Source organism: Chelonia mydas, chromosome 9, assembly GCF_015237465.2.
Source record: "Chelonia mydas isolate rCheMyd1 chromosome 9, rCheMyd1.pri.v2, whole genome shotgun sequence".
Classification (NCBI taxonomy): domain Eukaryota; kingdom Metazoa; phylum Chordata; order Testudines; family Cheloniidae; genus Chelonia; species Chelonia mydas.
The window spans coordinates 96,317,629-96,339,940 of NC_057855.1; the positions used below are offsets into that span (position 1 = coordinate 96,317,629).

General features: G+C 43.2%; 1 protein-coding gene across 20 annotated transcripts in view; it reads left to right on the top strand.

Annotated features, from left to right (window-relative positions):
• The first annotated feature begins 20,836 nt into the window (after nt 1-20,836).
• The window catches only part of MAP7D3 (MAP7 domain containing 3), a 62,384-nt gene continuing 60,908 nt past the window's right edge, over nt 20,837-22,312 (top strand). For 18 of the 20 annotated variants that reach the window (XM_037909649.2, XM_037909651.2, XM_043522032.1 and 15 more), the window contains exon 1: nt 20,847-21,018. In XM_037909649.2, the coding sequence (XP_037765577.1) occupies nt 20,970-21,018 (49 nt within the window). In that variant the 5' untranslated portion in view covers nt 20,847-20,969. Of the gene's footprint in view, nt 21,019-22,312 lie in introns of all 20 variants that reach the window. The other 2 variants (XM_043522030.1, XM_043522028.1) reach the window with 2 other exon arrangements.

Consider the following 22,312-nt stretch of genomic DNA (forward strand, 5'->3'; position numbering starts at 1 on the left):
GGAAGATAACCGATGGATCGTAGTTTCCTTAGGAAGTCAGTGGTGTCTCGAAGATAGCTGGGAGTGCTGGTAGCTTAGGGCCTAGGGAGGGAGTCTACATAGGCAGAAAATCCTGCTGTCAGGGTGCCAATGCCTGAGATGATGGGGCGTCCAGGATTTCCAGGTTTATGAATCTTGGGTAGCAGATAGAATACCCCTGGTCGGGTTTCCAGGGGTGTGTCTGTGCGGATTTGTTCTTGTGCTTTTTCAGGGAGTTTCTTGAGCAGATCGTGTAGTTTCTTTTGGTAACCCTTAGTGGGATCAGAGGGTAATGGCTTGTAGAAAGTTGTGTTGGAGAGCTGCCTAGCAGCCCCTTGTTCATATTCCAACCTATTCATGATGACGACAGCACCTTCTTTGTCAGCCTTTTTTATTATGATGTCAGAGTTGTTTCTGAGGCTCTGGATGGCATTGTGTTCTGCACGACTGAGGTTATGGGGCAAGTGATGCTGCTTTTCCATTATTTCAGACCTTGCACATCGGCGGAAGCACTCTATGTAGAAGTCCAGTCTGTTGTTTCGATCTTCAGGAGGAGTCCACCCAGAATCCTTCTTTTTGTAGTCTTGGTAGGAATGTCTCTAGGGGTTAGTATGCTGTTCAGAGATGTGTTGGAAATATTCCTTGAGTCGGAGACATCAAAAATAGGATTCTAGGTCACAACAGAACTGTATCATGTTCATGGGGGTGGAGGGGCAGAAGGAGAGGCCCCAAGATAGGACACTATTTTCCACTACATGCATCCGATGAAGTGAGCTGTAGCTCACGAAAACTTATGCTCAAATAAATTTGTTCATCTCTAAGGTGCCACAAGTACTCCTTTTCTATCTGCTTTTGCTATGGGCCCATTCTGGATTAAGCCAGGACAGGGAAGGTTTGCTGTCCCTGCCCTAATCCAAGGGACCTGGCCTAGTCAAGGGCTTAACCTTGGATCTCTACGAAGGACTGGTATTTAATGCCCAGGTGGCTATTTTGAGTTAAGATTTAATTTGTTTGCTGTTAACACTGGAAGGGGACTGGACTGAAAGCTGACTTGGGTGGAGGCGTAGGCCACAGAGGTGGCAGACCATTGTGGAACCAGGACACAAGGGGGTGCTAGAGAGGAAGATTCCCCACAATGTCCTGACCCCAGGGGGCACTCTGGTGGTGAGTGCACACTATAACACTGTGGTTCTAGCATCACCACGTAGGGTTCCCTAAATCCTGCCCGGATTTGTGGTCATGGACTGCACTGCTGACTGTACTAGTGATGTGTAAACTTCCTGCCACTTCTGCCAAAGTGCCTCCACTCCTGCCACCCAGGCCATGGTTTCCTCAAGTCGAGTTGCTGAATTAGGTTGAAGTGTGTTTTAGTTTTGTGATTTGCATTAATAGGGACCACAAACTATATTTGCACTAATGGCGGGATTTCTGCTGTGGCCAAGGTGTTGCTGGTCAAAAATAACAGATGCTCTCATGTTCTGACAGCAAACCAGATCTGGTATTAATCATTATGCCTACTGCTGTGTTAGACATTTCAAAATATATATTTATGAATAGAGCCAGCTAAGGGCCTGAAAAACAAGCCATTAGGACAAGGCCACTTTCATTTCTCAGTTCTGCAGTATTCAGATTAACATCTGACTGTGGATCTGAGAAAGACAGCAGCATACAACTGTTGCAGCAACTCTCTCAGACTAATGGGAAGGATTTCTTCACTAGCTGTTGTTTCCAATTGGGAAATCAGGGCTGCTGACTAAACTATGTGAGCTATTCCGCTATGAAAGTACAGAGGACTGGATCACAAATAGACATTTGCCATACCCAAGATTTTTTCCAAAGTCTGAATTCAATCCATGTCAGCAGAAGAAGCCTTTCTGCTTTTTCATGTTTGAAAAGGAGTGCCTTAAAGCTTTAGTAACATTTTAACTAGCCATAGACCAAATCAATTAAGCAAACTTATGAGAAAACCGACCAACAGGACCATATTCAGACCTCGTGTAAGTGGATACAATTCCTCTGTATCTGCTTACAGCTGATCAGAAATTATCCCATCACTCCTGTAGGTAGTCACCCTGGGTCAGGGTTAAAGATGATCTGCAAAGGAAAAAAAATGGTTTCATGACCTATTTGTTTGTTTGCTCTTGTTTGCTAACAGTCAGGAAAGGGGTTTGTCTTGTGGTGGCTTCTGACTTTTGCCCATGTCTGTGGCTGATCATTTTGTATCTGTACTAGTAATAGACAAACCTCAGAAGGTTCAGTGGTCTGGACACGCTTATCCCAAACACATCCTAATATCCTATCTGCTTTGGTCTGAAAATCAGATTTTAAATTTAATAAACAGGCTCTTTAACTCTTTTAACTCCTGTGTAAACAGACAACTTCCCTTACTTAGCGACTCACTGACTCATTTCCTTTCTTTTAACAGTCCCCGGAGTTTGCACTACATTACTTCCTCTTCACATTTTCTAAATGTCCTGATATTTTTCCTTTTTAACCAAGAGAGACAGTTAAAAATAGAATCTGGGTCTCAGTGTTTGTGTCCATAAAATCAATACCACCACACTAAAGTCACTCTAAGGCCTTGTTTCTTAAAGGCATTCAATTTTTCTGTTATATAAGTATAGTTTAACTTGGGCCAAGATAAAGAAAGTAGATGTGCAGAGGCAGCTATCTGTAAACGTGCATGAAGTTTTGAATAGCTTGAGAACATCTTTAACATACTTGGGAGAACCATATGTTCTGAAATATTTCTGAAATAATTCTGACATAGCAAACTATCTGAAACAATAAAGCAGGGCTTTGAGGAGTGGCTGGTTTTGGCAGGTTTTAATCTTTGCACCAAGAAAACATTGATTTTTCTATGCAATCTTTTTATGTGTATCGGTTTAGCTTTTTAATTAGTTATCTAAGATTATTATGTACATAATGAATCAGGTGTTTACTAGTAGAGATACCTGCTTGAAAAAAAGGCATATTAAGAATACTGGTTATTTGTATTATCACCATCAACTTTATCTTCATCCGAAGACCCCAGTTTGCATCAGTGCCTCATTGTGCTCGGTACTGTTCACATAATACATAGTCTGTGCCCCAGAGAATTTACAATCAGAGATGAGTCCTGTAAATGGATTCATGCATGACTTCTGAGCCAATGTGGATCCATGTCCAGGATCGGGGCTAAATCCTGATATGGAGAGCATAGTTCAAATCTGAGACTTTACTGCAAATCTGGGGAAAATGCCCTTTCAAAAGACATATGGCACAATTTACCAATAATGATATTTAAAGTCCAGCCTTTGTGCATGCAGAATCCCAACATTATTGTGACAGTGAGGTCATTAGTCTAATCTGAGACTTTAAATATAAGGGAAATTATTTTTCCAGTGACATACCATGCAGCATGACCTTTAACTCTTACTATTCTAGATATAAATGGTCCTGAGCCAAAACTATATCCTAAAGCTTCCAGGCTATGGAAGTGTTTGAAATCCAAATCCAGATCTGAATTTTGCAAAATGTACTTTATCTAGGGTGACAAGATAGCAAGTGTGAAAAATCAGGACAGGGGCTGGGGGTGCCTATATAAGCCCCAAATATAGGGACTGCCCCTATAAAATCAGGCTATCTGGTCACCCTTCCTTAATCTTTGCAATGGGCCAACCCATACCTCCCAGATCCTCACACTTCTAGTGTCTGGGATTTCAGAAACTGTATCTAAATCCAAATTTTGCACTTGAGCCTATTTCTAATTCTAGAAGTTCACATTTAACCACACAGTATCCATAATTTATTTATTTCATGGGAGGAAATGTACTTGATTTAAAAGCATATACATTGTTTCTCTTTTAGTTAGCCAATATTTGGGGCCTTTCCGGCTGGTTTCTGTTAGGAGGAGAAACTGATGATAAGACCCAAGTATATTATTTGGTGCAATCCTATTTATTTACATAGCATGCGCACAAAGTCCCGTTTCCCAGAACCCAGTAGGAACAAACAGGAGGCAGCTTCCTTGCTAACTATTTCCAAGCCTGCCTTTCTAGCCAGTCCTGTGCCCAAAAGAGCTCTGTCTCTCTGTTTTGTCTCAGGGCCACTCTCACAGCTGCTTCTCTTCCATTCCCTCTGGCTTTCTTTCTCCTGGTTTTCTGCCTCTGACACACATAGAGCTTGCCCTAAACCCTTAACCCCTGCATTTGCAGCTAGTGATTGGTAAACTTCTCAGAACACACAGCTAAACTCTGCTCAGGCTTTTCCAGGCAGCTCATTGCCTTGGGCTGTAGCCTCCTATTATTTCCCAGCTATCACTACATAAAGGGGCTTAATTGCTCTTTCCATTTAGCCTGAAAGAAAGGTCAGTAGCATTCCCATCAGCTTTAACAGGGTCTGTGATTGATGGCAGCCATTAACACCTCCAGCATAACAATATTCATAATTCAAGCTTTAGCTTGTTCTACCAAAGCATGACAGAGATATATTCCAGACTGAAGAAACAACAAAGATTTCTTTTGTACTATATATTAAGACCAGACATCCCACATGCTGATGGATTGTATACTGCTATAGTATGCAGTGCATTTTAATACGGGCTATACTGTGCCATACATTTTTAAGCAAAACTCCCCTTGAAACCAATGGTACCACCTAAAATCTGATGGCATGATATGGCCCTTTGTTTGCATTGAGCGGGAAAATAACTGCAGGTGACATTTGGAGGTCAGGCAAAACTGACAAATGGTACTGCTCTCAGGAGATAGGAGTCCCCAAAGCCCCTTGTGACCTCTGTTTTAGAAATGCAGTACTGTGGCTACCCACCTATTGTGGCTGTGAGGCTGCTCACAAGCATCTTATACCACCTGAAATATGATTGATATGTTTATCCACTGGAATTCAGACATCATTGGGGAGGCCAATGAGCAGGAGGCAGTAGTACTGCCTTTAATTCTGCAGATGGCACCAATACTTCGCTCTGAGGGATACTTGTTCTTTTAAAACTGTTTATAATATCTAAAAATCAAACCATTTATGTCCTGTTCCAACAGCCCTAAGCATATCCTCATATGTAGACTAGCATAATTCACCATTAAGGCAAATGTAGCCTGTTCTGTTACCTTTAGGAAGGTACCAACCATCTATTCACAACCATAGTTAATATACTGCTGAGACACGATGATCTGTGTGACACTAGTGGATCTATTAAAAGTTCTTCCATGAACTTCCTAGGAAAATCAATGACATTTTCAGTTGGATCCCACACTATGCACATTGAGTCATTCACAGATAATGGAACAAGAAAATGCACAACACAAATACCATTTGGCACAAAAATAAACAATGCCAAGCTTCGGATAACAAATCATCTAAAGGACTACCTGGAAATTAGCTTTGTTTTAAGTAAGCCATTTCTAGTGACAGCATGCTAGAAAAAGTGTCCAAAGGGAGTCTGCAGATAAGTATTTTGCATTTAAAAACTAAAACAATAACTAAGGCTATCGCTACACTATGCAGCTTTTAGCAACACAGCTGTGCCACTTCAGCTGGGCCACTAAAAGGCGCACAGTGTAGCTGCTGTTTGTCGGCAGGAAAGAGCTCTCCTGCCGACAAAAAAATTCCATCCCCAACGAGCGGCAGCAGCTTTGTCGGCAGGAGAGCTGTTCACACCAGTGCTTCTCGTTGGTAAACCTTTGTCGTTCAGGGGGGTGTTTTTTCACATCTCTGAATCACAAAAATTTTGCGGACGAAGTGCCAGTGTAGACAAAGCGTCAAAGCCTTAAACTGTTGCTAGTGGAGGGGGAAATGAATCTGAATCTCATCCACCATACCAGCCACCACAGAAATCCATGCATCCCGCCAGCTCCTGCCACACATTGGAATACCTGACCTGCCTTTACTTTAGAAGAGATTCATATGCTATAGTTCATCAAACTGCCTCATCTCTACCACCTTTCCCTCACTTCTCAGACACCATGGCCCCAGTCCATCATCACTGCAATCAATGGGAGAGGATCAGAGCCTCTATCCCTGGTCTTTCCCACTCCCCTCCCTAGTGAAGTAATGTTTAGATGATTATTTTCATGGGTAATTCCTGTTTCAAATGCACTCAGTTAAAAAAACACTTTTTTAACATCTGCACAGGAAAAAAAGCATTTCTGGCAGCAAGTCTCAGAGACTGGGTCAACTGACTTGGGCTCGTACTATGGGGCTAAAAACAGCAGTGAAGATGTTCCTGCTTGGGTGGGAGCCGGGGCTCTGAACCCCTCCTGCTTCACTGGGCAAGGATGCTCCCCTTGGCGCTTACTCCTGCAACTGAACCAGTGCTCTGCCTCTGCTCCTGCCTTGAGGCTCTGCACTAAGAACCACTCCTTTCCATAAGTGATGGCTGTTGCAGCTTCTGGGCTCATCACAGCTGGGTTGTGAGGGCCAACATCTGAAAAAGTCTCATGGTGTAGGCTGCTTTGGAATGGTTTTTCTGTCCACGGTGAAGAGAATCTAAACCTCATATTGACATTAACAAAATAGGGAAACCATGGATACAGAGGAGGGACAGGATCTCTTTTTAAATGTTGGAACTTTAGCATTGCATATTGGACATGTACATAGGGAGTATGGGCCACATAATAGCCAGAGAAGCCATATTATAAAAATCTAAGAACACTTTGCATTTGCGTAGCCCTGTGGCTCCAAGGATCTCAAAGCAGTTTACAAACATTAATGAACTGAGTCTTCCAATGTATCTGGGAGGCAGGAAAGTGTTGTTATTCTCCTTTTACATACGGGTACATTGAGGCACAGAGAGCTTAAGGGATTTGCCCAAGATGACTCTGAGAGTCAGTGATGGATCCAGAAGTAAAAGTCAAAAGTCCTGACCCCCAGTCAAACCACTTGACTCACTTCTGTACAACAGTCCCAAACATTCTCTCTAGGGGATAGTGGGTCCCCCTATCAGTTAGCACCATGGTGTTAATTCTGCATGGTCCAAGAGAGGGTTTTCCATTTTGGGGCGTGATCCATCCCACATTACTCTTACTCAATTTATTCCGTCATATCTGTGAGCGTGTTACATTTCAGACTTCCTGAGCTGTTACTTGATCCCAAGGCTAAAATATCTCCCATGCTCAGGTGCAAAGGGAGGAGACAGCTTAGTGGACCAAGTCCAAAAAATGTTAAGATATTTTAATTTAGCAACACTTTTTATTCAATACTCAAAGATAAATGTTTGGTATCTCCAGCATGTAGGTGAAGATCACAATAATAATAATGCCTAGCTGTTATCTAGGACTTGTCATCAGTAGATCTCAACACACTTTACAAGGGCAGGTAAGTATCATTATCTCCATTTAACAAACGGAGAAGCTGAGGCAAAGAGACTTTCCTAAGGTCATCCAACAGGCCAGCAGTAGAGACAGAAACAGAACCCATGTCTCTGGAGTCCCAGTCCATTGCCCTGTAATGAGAATCATGCCCAGCATTCATGCTTCAACATAAAGAAATAAAGCCTAAAGTGACACCACATAGTTTAAACAATAAGCAAATAATACCACAGTGATCAGTCTAAAGAGCCAGCCAATACCAGTACTGCCCAGTACTCTGAATACACAGTAATATTGTTCTGCATACTGATTCTGACCCAACTTAGCAAAGCACTATTCTGTTTACCACAGAAGATTCTCAAACCACTGTGGGCTTACCACTGCTGAGACTTGACCCAGGAACCCTCTGATCTGAAAGCAGAAGTTCTAGCAAATAAACTAAAGGACAAACTCCATTCACTGTCACTTGTAACAAAGGGTGGCCCTATCTGAGACCTGTCCTAATTGTAATAGTACTCCACTTACTAGAAAACCAGACCATTACTGTGTCTACATGTGTAATGTACATCATCAGGACTACAGAACCACCTGGCAGGTGCTCAGAAATGTCACATATAATACAGCATTCAAAGTTCTTGGCTTTGTAAGTCAGAAACACCAAGACTGGTTCAATGAGAATGATCCTGAGATAGATTGGCTGCTAGAGACCATACACACCACACACAAGTCCTACATATGGACAAGAAACCAGAAATGAAGAAGGCCAAGTACCATCAGACCAAACATGCACTACAAACCTGGTTAAGGCTAATGAAGAATCACTGGTGGGAACAGAAGGCTGCAGAACTGCAGGAAGCAGTCGACAAGCATGATATGAAGGCCTTCTGTGAAGGTCTCCATGCTGTATATGACCCAAAATCTAATGGTACAGTACCTGTCCTCACAGCAGATGGTAACTGGCTGCTCACAGACAACTGTGATATACTCTTGCTGTGCAGAGCACTTTGATAGTCTCCTGAACTGTCAATTCACTATGTTTGACAAAGCTATTGACTTATTCCCACAGTGTCCTGTCTGTAGGAGCTGTCCATGGACTCTTTTGTAGACGGTGTTATTAAAGCCATCGAACAGCTGTCCACGGGCAAGTCCCCAGGCCTCAACGGCACTCCATCTGAAGTGTATACATATGGAGGTGCCTACCTGGTCAGGGAACTCACCAGCCTTTTCAAGACTATATGGGAACAGGATACTGTTCTCCAGACTTATAATGATGCTTTTATAGTTCATCCATACAAAAGGAAGGGAAGCATATCTTGCTATGACAATCATCACAGAATTTCACTGCTGTCTATAGGGGGGAAGATCCTTGCATGGCTTGTCCTCAACAGGCTTGTCTCTCACCTAGTGGACTCAGTATATCCATAGTCACAGTATGGCTTTTGTGCTGGCCGTGGCACCATGGAATGATTTTTGCAGATCGACAAATACAAGAGAAGGCTGGTGAACAGAACAAGGACCTGTACATAGTGTTTGTTGACCTGCAAAGGCCTATGGAAACCTCTTCATAAATGTTGTTGCCCAGAGAAGATGATTGCTGTCATCCACTCATTTCACAATGGCATGATGACTAGAGTGATGGAGTGCAGTGACTCATCACAAGCTTTCCCTGTCACCAACACCACCAAACAAGGATGTGTAATGGCTCCAGTCCTCTTTGCCATTGTCTTTTCAGCCATGCTTTTGTTCGCATTCCAAGACTTTGACAGAGGTGCGCACATCAGGTTTAGATTGAATAGAGGTATATTCAATCCACAGCAACTCAGGGCCCTCACCAAGGTAATCAAACAGGTATTAAGAGAGCTCCTGTTTGCTAATGACTGTGCCCTCATTGCACACATGCTTGAGGACATTCAGCTTATCGTAGACCGCTTTGCCTAAGGCTCAAAATGCTTTGGTTTCACAATCAGCCTGAAAAAGATGGAGGTCATGTACCAGACAGCACCAGACCATCAGCATCATGAGCACAATGATCGCATTGTCACAATTAACACTACACCCCTCAACTCGGTCAGGAAATTCTGCTACCTGGGTAGCATACTTTCCAGCAAGGCCATGTTGGATGATGAGATCATTCAGTGCCTGGCAGAGGTCAGCGTGGCATTTGGCAGGCTCATCCACGGGCTCTGGAGGGAGTGTGGAGTCTGCCTCAGAACTAAGATAAAAATCTACCACGCTGTTGTACTCACCTCACTCCTCTATGGCTGCGATACATGGACGTTCTATCAGTGCCACATCCAACAGCTGGAGATCTTCCACTTTCACTGCCTAAGATCCATCTGCAACATCAAGTGGCAGGACAGGATGCCCAACACGGAAGCTCTTGAGAAGTATCAAATCCATGGCATCAAGAATATGCTCATCAGGGCTTAGCTTTGTTGGGTCAGACATGCAGTCTGCATGGAGGTTTTCCATATATCGAAAGTGGTATTCTAAAGCCAACTGAGCACGGGAACCTGCTCTGAGGGTTGACCCATCCTCAAGTACAAAGACACCTTGAAGGCCAACCTCAAAGCATGCAAGATAGACATTAAAACCTGGGAACTCATTGCACAGGACAGACCCAGATGGTGAGGTCTGTGCCATGTGGCCATGTCCACTTTTAAGGAGTGGTGTATGAGGTCTTTAAAGGAGAAGAGAGCACGTCGTAAGGCCAACACCTCAAACCCTCCCCTCAATAACGATTACACTTGCAAGACATGCAACCGTATTTGCAAATACAGGATTGGACTCGCTTCCTATGTGAGAAGCCATAAAAACAAATAAACCCAGAACTAAAGTCAATACTATCTAAACACTCATCCGTCAAAACAACAGACTTCATAAGTTCTTACTGCAACCATGTAAGCAAGATGCCTGTCTGCAAAGCATGTGGTTGGTTATGTCTGATGGTAAGTTAATTGTTTAGGATAGAATGATTAATTTATTGTGCACACAAAAAGGTAGGTACTGTAATACTTTTAGCATCTGCCAATGTGATGTGTGCCATCGTGTGCAGGCGATGCCCCTCTGCCATGTGCATTGGTCAGACTGGACCGTCTCTACGTAAAGGAATGGATCGGCACAAATCAGATGTCAAGAATTGTAGCATTCATGGACCAGTCGGGGAGCACTTCTGTCTCTCTGGTCATGCGATTACAGACATGAAAGTTGCGATATTACAACAGAAAAACTTCAAAACCGGACTCCAGCGAGAGACTGCTGAATTGGAGTTCATTTGCAAATTGGATACAGTTGACTTGGGCTTGAATGGAGACTGGGAGTGGTTGAGTCATTATGCAGGGTAACCTGTTTCCCCTTGTTTTTTCCTCCCTCCCTCACCCCCCCGCCCCCCCCGCTGTTCCTCAAACATTCTTGTTAAACCCTGGATTTGTGCTGGAGGTGGCCCACCTTGATTATCATACACATTGTAAGGAGAGTGATCACTTTAGATAAGCTATTACCAGCAGGAGAGTGGGGTGGGGGGAGAGAAAACCTTTTCAAGTGATAAACACCCATTTTTTCATGGTCTGTGTGTATAAAACATCTTCACTGCATTTTCCACTTTATGCATCCGATGAAGTGAGCTGTAGCTCACGAAAGCTTATGCTCAAATAAATTGGTTAGTCTCTAAAGTGCCACAAGTACTCCTTTTCTTTTTGCGAATACAGACTAACACGGCTGCTACTCTGAAACCTTTTAGCATCTGCATTATCTTTATTACTTTTATAGAAAGCTTTACGGCCTGCAGACAGTACTCACAAATATTTCCCGCAGGCAAACTACTCATGGGTGCAGTATTTTGTACATATTAGATGTTGATAATTGTATAATATTAATTGCAATTGGTTATTGTTTAGGGCTTTGTTTAAAAAAATAAATGTCACTGACAAATTCCCTTGTTCATAAATGAACTATGCATCTTCTCTGTGTGGTTGAAAGCCTAGTACAGGATTTGTGATTCTGTGCCAGCTTACAGATGTATTTGGAGAACATGTAGTGTTAGGGAAAAACATCCCTTTGATTACAAAGGGAACTGTGTGCATGCTCCCAAGTGAATATTACATTCTGCAGCCATTCAGTAGAGCAAAGAGCTGCCTGCTATTACAGTTAGAAGCTGCAGAGTATTTCCTTTAATGTTTTGACCTTGAAGACTACCCAAAATCATAGGCGTAATTTGACTTCTATATTTGGGGGGCAGCTCTTGTCAGGCCAACGGGGCCGTGCATGGGGCGGCAAATTCTGCACCTGCCCGAGGCTTGCAGTTTGGGAGGGCAACGTCCCCTGATCCCCCAAACTATGCCCATGCCCAAAATTGAAATTTAAAAAAAGATGTGAAATCAAAAGAATCATGGGACTTATGTGTATCGGAGAAAAAGAGAGCAAGATGTTTAGTAATACTCAAGAAGAAACACCTAGCCTTTCTCTTCCTACTCTGCACCACCATTCAAGGTTTAAAGAAAAGTGAAATCCAGGTTGATACCGTACATGTATCAGATCGAGGTATGAATGAGACTCACTTATAGCAAATGCTAACAATTTCCCTGCAATGCAGTGCACAGTTAAAAGAGAAAATATCACTCTGTGATTCTGTAGCACTGAATTCTGAAAATAAGCCCAACAGGCAGGAAAATCAGCCACAAATCTACTGAAGCTTGTTTTTTTAAGGCTCTGCCACAATTTCAAGTCTAGTTGCCTATAATATCTTTAATAATTTAAGGAGCTGGTTGGACGGATAACACAGCCTTGTTCTCTTACAATACTCTTTCCTGAGCTATAGTGTTCTGAGGATTAGCTGAAGGGCCTGAATCTGAGTTTAAGTGCATCTGTTTAAAACAAGAGTAATTCCACTGTAAAACTGGTGCGTGTCAGATCAGAATCAGGCCCTATATTTATCATTCCTATGTGAATGTACGTGGGTGCAGGGAGCTGGAAGAAATATTTGATTGAAGTTATAAAAGCTTTTAGATAATGCCTCTAAAGTATTTTTAATCTTTTGAACAAATAACAATGTATTGGGATTTAAATTCAGAAACAAGGGATCCATTTTCCACTGAAAGAAGGATAATTGTGTGGAACAGGCTAACAAAAGGAAGCTTCTTTAAGCAAAATGAACAAACACTGGAGTCATTTATCTACTTGCTGTCTTTTTATACTGGAACACAGGACCATCACAGTATTTCAGTGTAAAATACTGGAGAGGGCTCCACTTTGTCCCTGCTGAGTTCATCTGCAGGATCCCCCTCCAATCTGCCTCAGCTGCTCAGGAGTAGAGGGCCTATTTCATGCGAGGACAAGGTAGGGTCTATGGGAGAGCAGCCTGTAAAATTAGGGTTTCTCAAAACCACATAAGAAGCCAGAAGGGAATTGCCAAAGCAGTGACCTCCAAGCCAAAACAGGAAGGAGGATTGTATGTTAAAGTAGCAACTGTAATGCTGAGGCCTTTGCTCTAAATATATTTCTTACAAATAGGACCTGCTTTATTTGCCAAGGTATTGTTTATATTGGTATGAAATAAAATCAGTCATCTGAAAAATAGTAAAAAAACCCACAAAACAGCTAGGATATGTCCCAGTACATCCTGGCCAAGATTTATATTTCATCCCCAAACTCCATTTCTACTGAATCCAATGAGGCTGGGCTAATTGAATGGAGAAGATCAAATTCATCATGAAAGTAAGCAGATTGCAACTCCACGGAAAGTAATGGAGATTTACCCTGCTGACATTACTCGTTAATTTGTCCCATTCTAAGTATAGTAGGTACCCATCTATGCTAGTACCATTCATTATGTACTAGTGCAGCTATAATAGTGTTAAACTCACACTAACAACATTTTACAGTTCCGCTCCAGTACTGTACATTCTAACCAGAAACATCATCATTGAACAGCCTTATCAACTGCCTCCTACAAAGAATTCATCTGCCCAGGCATCAGCTTGTAAGAAAAGGTAACCTCTACAGGTTTGCCTGGGCTTTGGCAAACCAAGAGAGGGAACAAGTTGCAAAGTTAAGGGAAGATCCCCCCAAATACCCTGATATTTATAGCAATGGGCTCGTACCTGAGCAGCTCCACTGATCGCAACGGGAGTAATACAGCATGGAGAGAGAGCTGCTCAGGTAAGCAACTCCCAAAACATTTAGGAGAGTTGAAACAGGGATTAAAATAACTCCTGCCTTTGCAGAAATAGTTAGTATTCCTGTGAACAAGTTATTATGATGCTCATTGAAAAGAGAAATGCCTTTCTCTTTGGCTGGAGTCCACCTTCCTTTTTGGCATGGGAACTCCCAGACACAAGGCTTCACACTGAATATATTGAAATTGCACACAGAGAATGAAGATAATGCAACAAGGTTATTAAGCCCAGCACTGCCAAGAAGTCCGGGGAGAGCCAGGGGAAGCAGGTGGCTGTGTGAGGCAAAGAGCTTCCATGGATCTTGGCAATTAGGAATTGTTCCTGACAAGTCCATTTTTGGAGTCTCTGTCAGAGGTTTCCAAGCCACCCTCCTCAACAAACTCAGGAGGACACAGGTTCCAGCCACAGCTTCAGTTTCTGAACAGGGCTCAAACTCTGTGCCTTCTCCAGGCCCACCTACATCTGGCCATTAAGTTCTGTCTTTTTGCCACTTTTCCAATAGTAACAACAAGGCAGAGTTACATGGCTACTGGGAAATCTCCTTAACTGCACCCATGAGATTTGTAGATACAAAAGCGTGCATTTGTGCATGCAAACAGGCACTGATTTGCACAATTGCCTGTTCTTGTTCAAGTTAGGAGGCCCCTTTGGAACCTGGCCCTTAAAATGAAGCCATCTTTGAGTTATTCCCAGGAGGAAAAAACAATCTTTGATAGAAGAAACATTATTTTCATGCTCAGGTAACTGAAAAATTACTTTGCATTATCAAAATTCCCATAAAGTAATCGCTTCTGGACTGAGAACAAGCATTTTCAACCCATTAGGCAGATCTGAGGAAACTTATAGCTAATGAAAATGGAGTCTTCAAATGCAAATGCCCTCTCAGTCAGAGCCATAGCATTGCTAGCATAACCCTATAGCTCTGCATAATGGTATCTTCTCAAAATACCACGTGAAGTAATATAACATTCATAAAATACAACGCTGGAATATATTATCTCATCAGAACGTGATGATAACATTAAAATGTCTGGCGTTAAGGTTGATAAGATTACCATATCACAGTTTACATTGTCAAACTCTTATCACTCAATGCATCGACACACTATCACATAGAAATTATGGATAATTTAGCAATGATAAAAAAAAATAGTAGAACTGCATTGCAGAGCAATGCCAGAATGAGCTTGACGATGGAAAGCAGGCATTCAAATGTAGTATTTCGAGAATCATTCAGGGTGATGAAATTTGCACCTTCAGACAATTAAGTCTCCTCACATTTATAGAATTATAGACTATAAGGGTTGGAAGGGACCTCAGGAGGTCATCTAGTCCAACCCTCTGCTCAGATGAATCATTTACCTGAGGAATGTACTGCTCCAAATCACAGGAACAGACATGGAGAGACATTTTTCAAAACTAGCCACCTAAACTACAAATCCCCCTACGACTCATGTCTTCTACGATTACTCATTGTAAACTCTTTGGGAAAGGAACATCTTTTTGTTCTGTGTATGTACAGTGCCTAGCACAAGGGATTCTGGTCCATGACTGGGATGCCTGGGCACTATGGAAATGCAAATAATAATAAATAATATTAAGAATTTGCAATCCAATATGAATAGAAATTTGCATGTGCCAAGGGGCACTTTTACATGAAATTCCCAGTTTGCATGAACAGATGCTGACTTTACATATGAAGTTTAGGCAGCCAGTTTTGCAGATTTGGCCATGTCATCTCAACTACTGTTGTTTATTTAGCACCAACAATTTGCTTCATGTACAAGATGCACGCTCAAAAACACAATCATTGCCTCAAATTGCTTACAGTCTAAAAGAAAGATACACAAGAAGACAGTATACACTGGAAAAAGCACACATGAGGATACAGACTTTTGTCCCCCTTTTTGCCCCTCCCCCCTTATAATTAAAATATGGACATTGTGTAAGAATTAGGCTCTGAGGAGGAATATAAGGTGATGTCCTAGTTAATTGGAATTGGAATTCCGTGAATAACAGACAGTATGGGATAGGAGTGAAGTTGTTCGCATGTAGAAATGTATCCAACACTTGCAACTGTGGGTTTCATTTGATATTTTCCCTTTTTCATAAAAAATGGATTGTGGTACCTAAAAGTAAAATCAAGCTCTCAAACTGTGCCCACAATATTTCATATCTAAGTTTTTGTGTATGCAAAAATTCAGATCTGTATGTGCAAACTGGGTTTGATGTAATTCCCCAGTTTATATCCATACATCCAATTTGCACCTTCAAATCTGACATTTCTGTGTGCAAAAAATTAGATGTGAAAAATTGCAGGCACTATTTTAAAAGCTGGGATGCGCCCCAGATGTGTTAAGCCTATTGAATGGAGAATAGCATAAGATGCCATCTCATATGAAAACTTTCTGTGTGCCTCTCCCATGTTCCCTAATTTGCAAGAGTTTCTTACAGCAGAATTGTTCTTCCTGGGATATTTTCCTTGAAGACAAAAATGGATATAGTGACATTTTCTCCCTTTTATTACATAATGCCTTACAAGAATTTCCATCACGCAGAGGACAGTAGCATTTGGCCACTAGATAATACTTAGTCCTGCCATGAGTGCAGGGGACTGGACTAGATGACCTCTCGAGGTCCCTTCCAGTCCTATGATTCTATGATTTCAAATGCACAGTGAATATACACTGTGAACACTCACTAGACATATGAAAAGCGCATCCTCACAATAGCATACTACTCAGAGGACTTGCAAAGACATGAAGACATTTAGATTAAATCACGTATATAGTCCCACCATTGTAGTTCCCCATTGTGATATTTTATAAAACTCTCATAGCAACATTTTGGAAATCTTCTACAATAGCTATGAGGAAAGGAAAGAAGGAAAAAATAGAAGAACCCCGAACAGGAAGTCAGGGTACTGGGGTTCTGTTTGTCACTATGCTGTTTTGTGGGTGACTTTGTCAAGTAGAGACTTGAATCTCTCTGTGAGTTTCCTCCTTTGTCGAAGATGAAGACAATGCACTTGCAATTGTTTATCTCACTGTGGTGTTGTGAAATTTACAGTAATTCCTTAATGTTTGTATCAGAGTAACAGCCGTGTTAGTCTGTATTCGTAAAAAGAGGGGATGGGCTGTTGCCAGCAGGAGAGTGAGTTTGTATGTGTGTGTGGGGGGGGGGGGGGGAAGGGTGAGAAAACCTGGATTTGTGCTGGAAATGGCTCTACTTGATGATCACTTTAGATAAGCTGTTGCCAGCGGGGGAGTGGGGTGGGAGGAAGTTTTGTTTCATGGTCTCTGTGTGTATATAATGTCTTCTGCAGTTTCCACGATATGCTATGCATCCGATGAAGTGAGCTGTAGCTCACGAAAGCTCATGCTCAAATAAACTGGTTAGTCTCTAAGGTGCCACAAGTACTCCTTTTCTTTTTAATGTTTGTAAAGCACTTTCAGATCTTCAATTGCAAGCAATATATAAATTCAAAGTATTATTATTACGTATTCTAAACATCAAAATATCTTTGGGAATTCAGTAATCTTCTGTTCTCTCCCACTTTTAAATTGCCCATTTTATTTAAAAGAAAACAAATACTAGATGGCATTGTATAAAATCAAGAGGAAACAAGTGAGGCAAAGAAAACAAAAGAGTGTAATTTTACGTGCACAGACAATAAGAGAGGGGAAAGCAACAATAACAAAGAACAACACAAAGGCAACTCTGTACTCAGAATCCTCAGGCTAAGATGGAGCCTATCTGTAAAACAGTTCTAAGCATTCTATTTGCAGTCACCTCTGAAATGCTGCATTATTTAATTACTGCTTCCTCTCCACTCCTCCCATTTATGACCTAACCAGTAGCTCTCAGGCAGGCCAATCTCCCACTGGTTTCAAGCTTTGCTGATTTCGGAGGCAGATTTTCTACCAGAACTTCAGGATCTGCTGCTTAGTGTGGGCACTGCTACAATACAGTCCTTATGCTCTTCCCAAGTAGTAACAACCCAGATGCAAGTTGTGCAGAAATTATGCCAGCAGAGAAATAAATATGCAAGGAGACAGCAAAACAACAAACAGGTGACAAAGAATCCTGACCTATTGTAGAATGGCAATATTATTAGGGGACTAAGCCAATTCTACTAAGCCAAGCTATTGAGGCCAGGTCTACAATACAGACCTGTATCGATATAACTATGTCACTTTGGAGTGTGAAAAACACCCCTGAGCAACATAGATATACTGACCTAACCCCCCCGCGTAGACAGTGCTATGTTGATGGGAGATCTTCTCCTGTCGATATAGCTACCGCTTCTCAGGGAGGTGAATTAACTACACAAATGGGAGAAGCTCTTCTGTTGGCATAGGAGCCTATTCACTTAAGTGCTAAAGCGGCACAGCTGCATCTGTGCAACTGTGCTGATGCAGCGTTTTAAGTGTAGACCTGCCCTGAGTAATATTCACCAGAATGGCTTCACTTCCTCACTCATACCTAGTTCTTCAGTTGGAATGGTGTACAAACAGCAATGCTAAATATATGGGACAAGATTGTACAACCCTTACTCATGTTGGTGAGCACTTATTCACATGAGTAGTCTCACTGAGGTCAATGGAGCTATGGTACTAATTGTGAGAGTAAGGTGCCCACCAAAGTGAGTATGGGTTGCACAGTCAAATCCATGAGCAGACAACTCTTCTACTGAATGCAGTGTCATTTTCAGATTATGAGATCTTCTGTTTAAAAAACATTGACCAGCTTGGTAGGATAGAGTTTTAATCCCAAAGCGATCAGTCACTTGTGGCTTCCCTATTTTGTTGGCCCATTATCCAATGGAAATAATGGAACTCATGAGTAGACACTGGCAGCAACACCATCCACCAGATCCATCCCCTCCTGCAAAATTACCTGACTGAGCAGCAACCCATGGTTTGATATTTGCTTCCAGCAGCTTTAGCCCATGTTCTTGCTTAGGGAACCCACAAGAACCATAAAGCTGTTATTAGGTAGTATGGTGGTGGTAGTATTCTATGCTGCCACAGGATCATGATTCAGTTCTCAGTACCAGGCTCTCAGTCGCTGGATGGGCAGAGATCTGATGCCCAGCCTGACCTAGACTATTCTAAAAGACAGTAAAATGTTATGAATGAGCAGGGTCTGCCTGCCAGCATCTTTGACAGAGAAAGTGATGCTTTGCTTTTTCCACCTCATTCTGCTAGTAGGATTTATACTCTCAAGCTGGACTGGCAAATTTGGAGAACTCATACTAACCCACCTATAACATTTGTGCTCATTCCCCACTATATATTGTAAACTACTTCTGGGTATTTTAATGTTTCTAAATACTGAACACATATGTGGCTGTTGATTTTTCAGTTGACAGAGTTACCTTCAAATCAGCCTACATTTCAGTAATGCAGAATGCTTGATCAAATCAGAGAAACGTAAATTTTAGACCACTGGTTAATCAAGTCCAGTACCCTGTTTCTGGCAGTAAGAAATACCCAGTGCTTAACTAGGCCACAGGTACCCGAAGTGCCAACAGCTACAAATTCATACTAGCTCTTCCAGTTGGCTAAGTATTTTATAATCATGAGCTAACTCTGCTCTTAGATATACCAGTGTAACTCTATTGAGTTTCTACAGATTTACACCTATGTAAACTGAGTGAATTTGGCCCATTGTCTAAAAATTATCCTGTTTCATGTTTGCTTTCATTTAGTCTCATTGATGGAAAGGTAGATTTGTGGAAAACAAGTTTAATAGATTAATTGTCCAGAGTACGTGGATGTCTAGTTGTATAGATTATTGGCTTCTAAAATTGTGTGACATATTTATCACAATTAATAATTAGTATAATCCAATTGCCATAAATTATCATCTTTGATACAAATGCTTAAAAGAGTGGGTCACATGCAAGGACTTCATAATTCAAATAAACTCTTCATTAATGAAAAATTAAGTTTTAGACCTAATAGGGGTACATCTACAGCTCTTTGAATTTGTTAATGAAGCTATTCAAAACCTTGATGCTTGTCATGTACTGATGGCTGACATAGCTGATTTGCAAAAAGCCTTTGTTGTGGGTTGTTCCTTAGTATGGATAAACCTGTGTAACATTAGCAAAGGTATCATCTCTTTTTAATAGGGTTTTTATTTTTTACTGTTTACTTCTTCATTTGACCTTAATTTCCCTCCTGTATTCTTAGGGAAGCAGAAACTAACCAACATGGCTGCCTATATTTAGACTTACAGTTCACTGATGCCATTGAATGGTGCATGAATTCTGCCTATGTGGGCCCTATAACCACAAGTGCCTATAGAGGGACTGAACCTGAGTGGTGATTTTACTGGGATGTGGGGGCACTAAGCACCTTTCAGGATCAGGCCCATAATAACACAACTGTTTTTTCAAAGTTAATATTCTTGTTTTATTCCTTATTGTTAAAGCCAATAAATACCTGTGTGCTATGGACTAGCCTTCTCCCCAAAGGCTCACCCCACCCTCCAGTGGAGCTCAGTGCTAGTGTATAACTTTGCCATGTGAAGTGGCGCCAGCTCTCATGATTTTATCACAAGCCTCCGGACAGCTGGTGCCTCTCCTAAAGCCCCAACTGCTGGAATCAAGAGATCGCATGGGGATCTCAGCTTTCATGAAAAAACGTTTATTATTTTTAGCCCCTCTTGCGATGTAGGGCCCCCGGTGTCACGGTTTTGCCGTTACTACACGGTCCGCAGGGAGAATGGCACCTACTGTCCTCGCAGCTCAGGGGTTGCTCTGGAGGTGAACGTACAGCAAAGGGGTGCTAGAGGCCGAAGCGTTCCTGAAAGGATCCCTAACCGCGTGGCGGGAACGGGGCCCGCCCTGCAGCTGGCGGGAAGGGGTCTCCTCTGGCTCTAGAGACGGGGGCAGGGCGGAAGGGGGGTGGGAGAAACGGCGAGGATGCGAGGGCGAGCGAAGGGGGGTGAGGAAAGGGAGAGGAACGGGGAAGGGGCAGGATTAGGGGGCTACAGGAGTGGCGGGAAGGATGGGGGAGGGGTGGGAGAGCGAAGGACGGAGAGGGGCTCTGAGGCGAGGAGGAGGGGCGGGAGCTGGGTGGGCGGGGCCGTAGCGAGAGCTTGGCGGGAGGGGGCTGCGGGGCGGGACTGAGAGGCGCTGTGGCCGGGAGAGGGCGGGGCTGAGGGGCTCTGAGGCGGGGCGGGAGCTGGGTGGGCGGGGCCGTGGCGGGAGCTCGCGGGAAGGGGGCTGCGGGGCGGAGAGGCGCTGTGGCGGGGCTGAGGGGGTGGGGCTGGGGGGGCGGGGCTGGGAGATGCTGTGGCCGGGAGGGGGCGGGGCGCTGAGGAGCGGAGCGGAGGAGCCGGCTGCGGGCGCTATTCCCTCCCCCGCGGCAGCGCTGCAGGGCGCGTGTGGCCCGGCGCCTGCGCACTGCGCCTCCCGCTCTTCCGAGGCTGTGCCGGCAGCGGCTCCTTCACTAGGCTGAAGATGGCGGAGGGTGGCGGCTCGTCGCTGAAGGGGCTGCGGGAGCAGATGGGTGAGAGCTGGCAGGGCGCCTCGCGACCCGGGGCTCTGGCTGTAGCCGGGGAAAGGGGAGCGGGGCCCCGGGCCCCCTGTGCAACCGGCGCCGCGGGGGGGAGAGGAAGTCCCCTCTGATGCTGTGGGGCTGCCCTGAGAGCAGGCCAGGGACGCGGCCCTCAGGCGGGCTCCTGGGCCTCGGGGCGATCGTGAGTGCCCCCCCTCTTCCGCTCATTGGCCTGAGCCCTGCGCCCTGTCTCAGTCCAACTCCCTTTCTCCCACCTACCCACACCATGATCCTCTTGTGTCTTCCCCACGCCCCCCTATTTGTCTGTGCTGCCCCCCACCCTGCCTCTGATTTCCCCCTGCCCTCCTCCTTACTCTGTGCTGCAGGGCTGGCTTTGCAATGGAAAAGGGATTCTGCGGAGTCTCTCACAGCTTTAAAATCCCAGGCCTTCCTACGTCTGGGTTTTAACTTCAAAATATTTCCTGAGTGGAATATGAAACACAAGTCTCTTCATCTCCCCTCTTCTCTCCAATGCATAGATGTTGCATTAATATGCAGGGTCTGATTTACATAAAAAAAAAAACCCCTACACTCACCCTGATTTGCCTATAAAACTGCAGCACGTAATTTTCCTACAAGACTTGAGCTGCTGATTTGAGATGTCCGCAATACATAGACAGGAATGAGTGCCACTTGAGGACTTCATCTTAAAATGAATTGTCTGCCTTTTGTGATCCCTTGAAAGTCCAAACTGTTATATTTCTTTAATGAGTCTTGTCTCAATTTTCTAGATTTTTGCAGACCACTCATCAGTTGTCATGCCCAGTGTCTGCTGCAATATCTTGCAAAGGATGACGTACGTGACAGTCTGAATTCTGAAATGTTGCTTCCTTATCAAACTCTTAATGAGGCTTTAACACGTTTTTGGAATTAAGATACAAGTAAAGGCAAAATATATTTAAATTTAGTTTGTTAGAAACTGCTTTGATTCTTTCCTGTTTGAGACTTTGTTATGTATATTGAGGTCCTTGTTAATCCATTTTGTGTTCTGTGTAGAGTGAGTGTTATGTTTGTCATGGTGCACGTGTGCACACAATAGATTTGTGGGTGAGTCAGTGCAGATGAAAACATTTTGATTATTCCAGACTAAGCGTAATGAACGGACTAAAGGAAAGAAAGAGTTATGATCTCTGGTTTGGTGTAAAATTAACTAACCTAGACTGTGTGCAAACTTACTTTGTCAGTGTTTAAAGTTATCAGTCTGTTTCTGTGACTGTGATTTCTTTATGTACCAATGCAATTACTG